The 9,167-nt window shown below is 45.0% G+C and overlaps 1 protein-coding gene across 1 annotated transcript; it reads left to right on the top strand.

Moving 5' to 3' along the window:
* Window positions 1-594: 594 nt before the first annotated feature.
* LOC311223435 (uncharacterized protein) lies at window positions 595-3,802 on the top strand (the record flags this gene model as incomplete). Its single annotated transcript, XM_084308222.1, has 4 exons — window positions 595-636; window positions 1,081-1,104; window positions 1,592-3,482; window positions 3,606-3,802. The coding sequence occupies exons 3-4, from the start codon at window positions 1,595-1,597 to the stop codon at window positions 3,800-3,802; spliced, it is 2,085 nt and encodes a 694-aa protein (XP_084164348.1). The 5' UTR covers window positions 595-636; window positions 1,081-1,104; window positions 1,592-1,594.
* Between the last annotated feature and the right edge of the window lie 5,365 nt (window positions 3,803-9,167).

Below are 9,167 nucleotides of genomic sequence, written 5' to 3'. Positions count from 1 at the left end.
TTATAAATAGTGGTTTTGTGTACCTCCCGCAATTATAATTACTGCGCTTCGAGCGCCCTCTACTGGCAGAATTAGAGTTGGTCCTTTCCGAGCTTATTTGACGCAGTCCCCGCCCCAGCGGAAATGACGTCATGCACGCGCTCTTTGTGTACCGTAGCTTCACCTCGGTGTCTGTGGCTAACGGGCTAATGCTAATCTAACGGGCTAATGCTAATCGAATTCTCTGATCATATCTAGAACTAGAATGCAGAGGCCGTGTATCGAACGGACTAACTGCAGCTGCAGAAGATACATTTGAAGTATTTGAATGGACTAAGGTGGAGGAGTATGAACTAGAGTAGAGAGTAAACCGTGAAACCACTGAATGTGTTGATGCCCTGAGAGTGAGATGAAGAAACACAAAGCAGGTTTGTTAAAATCAGAAGGTCCTTTGAACTTTAATCTCACCCTCTTGATCAATAGGGTTGTGCTCCCATTTGAGATTACGACATTAACCTTAAATAATGTAACGGAACGTAAACCAATCCCGGTCACCCTCTTTATCTGGGAACGCCCAAACCCAACTTCGGTCACGCCCCATCTTGCGCGGCATTCTGGATCTTTCCTCACAGCCCCACCAGATTTTCACGTCGAAAGGTAGGTGATATGAAATCATACTTATTTTAGAGTATATATATCAAATTTCATGAGTATTCATCTATATTTAGTCATCTAAAGACTACTAGATGTGAACGTTTGTACCACTGCAACGTTATAATTGTTCGAATGTGTTCGGGGCGACGCTGATTTCCAAGTAAAAGTAGCTTCCTGTTGCTTAAACACGAACTCCCACTCGCCCCAAGATGAAGTCAGATTGTTTGGTTATGTTGCTAGCATATATAGCCAGTGTTTTGTCCGACGAAATGTGTTGTACATTTGTAATCTTAATAAGAGATCTAAGTTTGTCTGAACGAGTGATTAACTGAGGTTGCGCGAAAATAATCGAAGGGAGAACAATAATTTTCGCGGGGAAAATAATGAACTGGTTCTCTCTCTCTCTCTCTCTCTCTCAATCTCTGTATAAAAAAACATCTGAAGCAGTGACAAAGTCAGACAGCAGACACGGTAGGTTTGTGTGTGCTTGTTTGTTTCTCTACAGGTGAATGGAGGTGTGTGTGTGTGTGTGTGAGGCTGCCATGCTGAACTGGGTGAAGGTAAGGTTGTGTGTGTGTTTGCATGTCTGGTAATATTTCAGCATAATCATTTTGGTTTCATGCTCATTCATATTCAAGTTCATTAACAAAAGGCAAGATGTTCTTGATACCTTCCATTGTTCTGCATCTTTTCATCAGAATTTCACTCATATCCAACAAACCATAGCAATAAACTAAATTCATCATTGAGGTCAACAACCTCCTTATCCATATTCAAAAAAACAATTCAAATCTAATTTAATTTCATCATAAATCACTCACATAAGTTCCCTCCTAGCACTGTTTTTTTTAAATAATGTGCTAAATAAATCAAATAAAATAAACTCGTCAGTCGTACAATAATAATAAAGTTCATATTATTTTACTTTCTTGTTTAAAATATTTTTGTGTGTTTGCAGAGCATGCCTAATATCCGGCAAATGCGGAAGAGGGAGAGGAAGGTGCGTCTGTGGACCCAGGAGGCCATGGATCAGGCCATTGCAGAGGTCAGAGCAGGCAGGTGGAGTGCGAGGCGGGCAGCCACGTTGTTCGAGGTCCCTAAGTCCAGCCTGATCGACCGACTCAGCGGAAAGGTGTCTCTGGCCTGCAACATCGGCCGGGGCACCTATCTGACCCCTGAAGATGAGAGTTCCCTGGTGGAGTACTGCTTGTACTCTGCCAGTTATGGGTTTCCGCTGACGAGGTCGCAGGTCCTGGCCCACGCCCTGGCCATCTATAACCTCCGTCACCCAGGGAACCTAAAAACATCCCTTGGCCAGGGGTGGTGGATCAATTTTAGGGAGAGGCAACACCATCGCCTCACGATCCGGATCCCGGACACCATTGACCGTGGGAGGGCAGCCTGCGCCAAGAGGGGGGCCATAGAAGAATACTTCAAGCTCCTCACCAGCACCATGGAGGAGCACGGGCTGAGGGAGAAACCCCGTCATATTTACAACTGTGACGAGACGGGGTTTCAGATGGACTCCAACCGGAGGAAGGTCGTTGTGCCCCGTGGGACGAAGCACGCCTACAGGCAGGCCCAGGGAACCAGGGAACACATCACGGTCCTGGCCTGCCTCAACGCGGCTGGGGAGGACGTCCCCCCTTTTATTATTTATAAGGGGGGCTACCCAGGAGGGCCCTACAATAGGGAGGGAGTCCCCAATGCCCTCTACGGGAAGTCGCCAGCGGGGTACATTGACTCAGAGCTTTTTAGGAAGTGGTTCACCGACCACTTCCTGAAGTATGCCACGGAGGAGCGCCCGCTGCTGCTTGTGATGGACGGTCACCAGTCCCACCTGGATCCAGAGCTGGTCCGGACGGCACAGAGGGAGAGGGTCATTCTCCTGTGCCTACCGCCACACACCTCTCACATCCTTCAGCCTCTGGATGTGAGTTTCTTTGCACCCTTGAAGGCAGATTTCTCCGGGCTTGTGGGAGATCTGTCGGCAGTTAGCCACTCCTTCATGATTTCTAAAAAGGAGTTTTCAAGGGTGTTCAGAGACACCTACCAGAGGCAGAAAGATCGGAGGGTGGTGGTGGCTGGCTTCAGGAGGTGTGGCCTCTACCCTCTGGACCCTGCGGCTATTGATTGGTCGAGGGTCATGCCGTCTGCCCCTCCCCCTGCATCTCCTGGTGCCAACCCTGCTGTTACCCCCCAGCCCAGCCCCCCACCCAGCCCCCGTGCTCCTAGCCCCCCACCCAGCCCCCGTGCTCCTAGCCCCCCACCCAGCCCCCGTGCTCCTAGCCCCCCTCCCAGCCCCCCACCCAGCCCCCGTGCTCTAGTCCAGGACTCACCCCCCAACCCCTACCTCAACCACCCCCTTGTAACAGCAGGGAGGATCACAGCGGACCTGGGACAACTCCTGGCCCAGATAGAGTTCACAAGAAGATCTGGAAAGGTCAGGAGGAACACCACCAAGGCCCGCCTGCTCACCGCCCAGGAGATGACGGATGCCATCGATGAGACAGAGGACCGCGCCGCCCGCGCCGAGGCAGGAGCTCTGGCCAGGGCAGACCGACAGCGGCAGCGGGCTGAAACTTTAAGGACTCCCACAACCTCCTCCCGTACCCCGCGTGGTGGCTCTCTCCCCAGCCGCAGAAGAGGAGTGTCCCCCGGGGCCGCTCCCACCACCAGCTCCGGTCTTTCCATCGCCGGTCCCTCAGCCTCAGCCTCCATGCCCCCCTCTTCTGCCTCCCACAGTCTGCTGCCCGCCTCTAGCCTCCACACCAGCACTCGCCTGCCTGCTTTGAGAGGGGAAGATCACCACCCCTCCACCTCTTCCTCCCCAACAGCCATAATGGATGGTATTTATTTATTTGTTTTCTTTTAACAGTTATTTGGGAGACAACATTCTCAGTTAGCAAAAAAGTATAAATTTTTTTATGAATAAATAATCATGTTTTATTGTTTCTTAACCATTTTCTCAGAGCCGGCAGTCCCACCGCAGTCCCACCGGGTGTCCCAGCCAACTTCCTCTCCCTCCCACCGTAAGCTTTTTCAAACAACTGTGAAAAAAACACGATCTACAAATGTCCATGGCCAAAAGGAACAGGAAGAAAAACTCTTATTGTACCTGCCCCTACGGCCTACACACACACACAGTACACTGATAGACTGTTCATAGCGCAATATTTATATACATACGGTGGGTGGGAGAGAAATATATACATACGGTGGGGAGGAGACTGTACATTAGGAGGGGCTGGGTGGGTGGGAGAGAAATATACATACGGTGGGTGGGAGAGAAATATATACGGTGGGGAGAGAATATATACATACGGTGGGGAGGAGACTGTCTATTAGTGGGGGGGGGGGGGGGGGGGTTGGACATTTACGGTGGCCAGTTTCGAATTGCAGCCTCCCGTAGGTGCTCTTTTAGAGCGGTTTTGAATGTGGGTAGGGATTCACATTCCTTTACAGCTTTGGGTAGGGCGTTCCACATTGATGTGGCATAATTGCGAAACGTGTTTAGTCCCTTGTTTGAGCAGAATCTGGGTTTAACATGATTTGTTGAGCTTCCTCTGGTGTTGTGGTCGTACTATTCACTGACCTTTGGGAAGTATTTTGACATGTACATGGATACCTTAGTCGTATAGTGTATCTTGTAGACCAGGCCCATTGCAAGTTGCTGTACTCTGTCGTCTACTCTAAGCCATCCTAGGTAGTCAAAGTGGGCAGGGGTGTAAGGAGTAAGGTCAAGTAGTAGTCTGACAAGTTTGTTTTGTGATGTTTGTAATCTTGTATTTAGCGCCTTTGAGGTGTTTTGGTACCATGAGGTGCAAGCATAGTCGTACATCATCATGACATTTATGACATGGGGACATACTGTACATGACATACAGGTATATAGTACTGTTACAGACCTCCAATGTACAGTTTAGCCTCCAATGTACAGTTTCTTCGTCAAATATACTCTCTTTTTTAGACTCTTCTTTTTATCACAAACATTTGTAAATCTGGTATGTCATAAATGTATAGATGTAGCAGTACTGTCTATCTGTATGTCATGTATCATGTATGTCATATATGTTATGATGAATTGAAAATGGGGGACCCTGATGTAAACAAGACGAAAGTATTTTCTCTGGTCTGCATCCCCTTAACAATTGTATGTATTGAGCTGTACTGTATTCTACCCATTCTGCAATCTGTTAATACAATTTTCAATCAATCAATCAAAACAGTTCTGTTACCCAGAGATCCTAACAGAAAATATATACATATGATGGGGAGGAGACTGTACATTAGGAGGGGGTGGGTGGGTGGGAGAAAATATATACATACGGTGGGGAGGAGTCATTAGGAGGGGGGGGGGGGGGGTTGGACATTGTGGCCAGTTTCGAATTGCAGCCTCCCTGTGCTCTTTGAATGTGGGTAGGGATTCACATCTTTTTACGGCTGTGTGTAGGGCGTTCCACATTGTTTTGCCATAATTGCGAAATGTGTTTAGTCCCTTGTTTGAGCCAAATCTGGGTTGCACATGATTTGTGGAACTCTTTCTGGTGTTGTGATCGTGGTATTCACTGACCTTTGGGAAGTATTTCGACATGTACATGGGTACCTGTGTGGTGTAGTGTATCTTGTAGACCAGGCCCATTGCAAGTTGCTGTACTCTGTCGTATATAAGTCTAAAACGCAAACATGTTCTTGAAAAGCTATATTTTTCACATAAAAAGAACAAAGTAAACATTAAAACGAACCTATGCGATACAAGTTATGTTTTTGTATGATAATAACGGTTTAATAAAGTAACTTGCGTATTAATACCTAAATGGATTAATTATGTTTTTTGGAGTGCGCAGGCTATACATATTTGTTATATAAACAGGTTTACTTGGATCGTGGCAGCACGAAAAGTATATCACATTGTTTGGGGGGACCACAGCTCTCATTAGATACCCCTATCTAAACTAAATTGTGCCAAGCAATACTTGGGTTCCGGAGCCCATTTCTTATAAGACTGCATTTCCAAAAAGGTTGTGTAACATTATTGTCTGTGTGTAATGTAGACTGTTAGGCAATGTAGACTGCCTAACTGATTAACACTAGCCGCCATAGCTAACGTTACACTATCCGGTAGACACCCCTGTGTTAGGGCTGAGCGATTAATCGATATTATCGATTAATTCGAATGAATGATTTAGGACCATTTTGAACAATTAAAATCGATTAAAAAAAAATAATAAAAAGAAAATATTTTTTTATGTCACCTTTTTATTTTACAAAAAGTGATGTTTGGTGAAAGTTATATTTGCACTTTATTAATCCCAATAGGAAAATTCATTCTTGTTTGATGATCAAGAGGCACCTTTTATTTGTTTTAAGTGAAGTTTGGTGAAAAAGCAAGTTATTGCACTATTAATCCCAATAGGGACATTCATCTTTGTTTGATCAAGAGTAACCTTTTATATATATATAATGTAGTGGAAAATGTGTATAACGGGGGGGAGGTAGGAAAGGGTTAATATCGGATGAGGGGTAAGGAATGTGTGTTTTGGGGATAAGTTCAAACTTCCAAGGCCTGTTGGTTTGCCCGGAAAGGGTAAACAACCATGGGAGGACAGGTGGTCAGATAAGGGGTCGGCAGGACCTCGATGATTCCGGGAAAGGGAGATGAGTGGAAACCTCATCATATCTGTCATGTCGGGGCGGGGCTGGGGAAGGTATTATCTCTGGGCACGTAGAGTTGGGGAGGGCAGAGTGATTATTTTTCGTTGTGGTATGCCGTCTGGTAATCCATAGACTACCTTCCTTCAACCTCTTCTGTTAAACTTCTTTTCTTGAATAAATTACACCTGTTAAAATTGGAAACAACGTCTCCTGCTGTGTCAATACAACCAAGCCACAACAATTGGTGACCCTTGACCTGTAGATCGCCCTGCCGGGCCTCTCGCCGGCCAGCTCGCGGACCTCTCCCGTAGAAATTCTGGCGGTCGGTCGACAAAAATAACAAGGTGAGCATTTTTGCTTTTAAGTAGAATGTCCGTTAGAGATTCTGCGGGAGGATAAAGTTGAGCTGGCTGTGTGACGAAGTCTGGACGGACGACTAAAACGAACACTAGTCCCTGGTCAAATACCTGGTCAAATACCGTCTGGAATAAATCCATCAGGAAATCTTTATGTCCAGAGATTAAAGATGCTGTACAACTTAGATGTGATCTGTTTAGGTCTCCTGGTGCGTGAGGTTATGAATTGACCCACCCTCTTGGAAATTAGCTTGATCTCTTCACTTTTATTCTCGATCGCCTATTAAGTAAGACCGTAGACTACTACAGCTCCCTGTCAATACGACACAGGTGTGTTGATTATTTCTGGCACGTGATAATGTGTTGGAGAGTCTTAAAATTACCTCACTTGTTCGTTTTTTAAAAGGTATTTTAAACTATTAGAAGACCAAGCATTTCTGCATGATATGTACAATAGTGACAGATTGACTTAGCAGAGTCAGTTTAATCCATACTGTTGAGACTGCCCCTAGAGCTCTAAGAAATAAATGCACACAGTGCTCCAGAGTGTGACCATTTAGCATTTTGTGAGAATTTCTTAAGATATTTTATTGCTCCTAAAAATTATAACTTGTAAGTATACCCCCGTTTTTTAATCATGCCGTTGTAGAACTGATCTGCCAGGCCGAACATACGCGGTACCTTCTCGTTCATCTCGTTCAATTTACTTCTCTGCAGAAATGCCAGCTCACTCTGTTGCTGTCTCAAGTGCGTGTCCTCGCTTGTAGTGCCGTCGCAAGGATCACAAAAAGTATGAATCGGATGATTTTCCCAGTACATTTACATTTTACATTTACATTTAGTCATTTAGCTGACGCTTTTATCCAAAGCGACTTACAAGTTCTGTACGACAAGACAGCAAGAAGGGTACAACTCTATCAGCTGAGTAACAATGTTCATCAAAGTGTTGCGTGTTACAGTGTAGGTTAGTTTATTAGGACAAGTGCATGACAGTAAGATTAGTCAGGGTTCGTTTTTATTTTTTTTTATTTTATCATTTCAGATAATGGTTGAAGAAGTGAGTCTTTAGTCGACGGCGAAAGATTGGACGGGATTTGGCTGTCCTAACTGGGATGGGTAGTTCATTCCACCATTGTGGGGCAAGGACTGAGAATAGGCGGCTTCTCTTTGATGACCCTCCGGGAGCTTGGATAGGAGTAGGTCTGAGGCGGCCAGAAGATGCAGAGCGTAGGGGTCTTGATGGTGTGTAGTTAGAGACCATTGACCGGAGGTAGGCGGGAGCGGTTCCCTTTGCCGCACGGTATGCCAGGTCAAGGGCCTTGAAGCGGATACGTGCAGGAATGGGGAGCCAGTGCAGGTCCCTAAGAAGTGGGGTGACATGGGCCGACTTCGGTAGGTTTGAGATCAGGCGGGCCGCTGCGTTTTGAATGAGTTGAAGAGGCTTGGTGGCAGTGGTCGGGAGGCCAGCTAGCAGTGCGTTGCAGTAGTCGAGGCGGGAGATGACTGTTGATTGGACGAGGAGTTGGGTGGCTTCTTTTGTCAGGAAGGGGCGTATCCTTCATCTTGGTATTAGCTGAAAGCACATAGTACACACACATAGTCTATTATCAATTAGACCTATCTGTTAATTCTAAGTGGCTCCCATACAAGGTGTGTCTGTAACCTTCTCCCTCCGGTGTTATGAAAGAGTTGTAGGCAGTCTGATAACTTTGCTCTGGAGGTCTATCGCTCTGTGTAGACTTAGTAGTGTAATAATAATAATAATAATAAACTTTTATTTGTATAGCACTTTTCATACAGAAATTGCAGTTCAAAGTGCTTCACAGCAGTAAAAAATACAGGCATAAGTGAGCAAAAAGATAGAGAGGTAGCAAGGTAAGGTAAATCCCAGTTCTGGCCGCCGCCTCAGACCTACTCCTATCCGAGCTCCGGGAGGGTCATCAAGGAGAAGTCGCCTATTCTCAGTCCTTGCCCCACAATGGTGGAACGAACTTCCCACCACAGTTAGGACTAGTGTTGTCACGATACTGGAATTTCTAACTTCGATAAGATACCTTGAAAAGTATCGATATTCGATACCATTTTCGATACCACAGGGAAAAGATTTGAATCTTAAAATGTAAATTTCTTTATTACATTTTTTTTTTTTTTTTAGCTTTTGTTGCTGGTCGATTCTCCTCACCTTATCTCTGGTATTATAAGAGAAGAGAAATATAACACTTTTAAAACCCTTTGTTTTAGGGCTGGGCGATATGGCATAAAAATAAAATCTCAGATAATTTTTTTTTAAATCCGATTTACGATTTTAATCGATTTTTTTCTCTCTTAAAAACTAGAAATCATTCAAATAACCTTTTGTTTTTATTTGACACAAAGAAAAATCAAACCAAGATGAATTTCCCTATTGGGATTGAAGTGCAAACCTAACTTTCACCAATCTTCATTAAAAAAAAAATAATAATAATATATAAAAGGTTAATCTTGATCAAACAAAGATGAATGTCCCTATTGGGATTAATAGTG

The sequence above is a fragment of the Notolepis coatsorum genome (genome assembly GCF_963971535.1).
Source record: "Notolepis coatsorum genome assembly, chromosome: 2".
NCBI lineage: Eukaryota > Metazoa > Chordata > Actinopteri > Aulopiformes > Paralepididae > Notolepis > Notolepis coatsorum.
The sequence above is the reverse complement of the archived record's forward strand: the minus strand, read 5'-3'. Positions and strand labels throughout refer to the sequence as shown.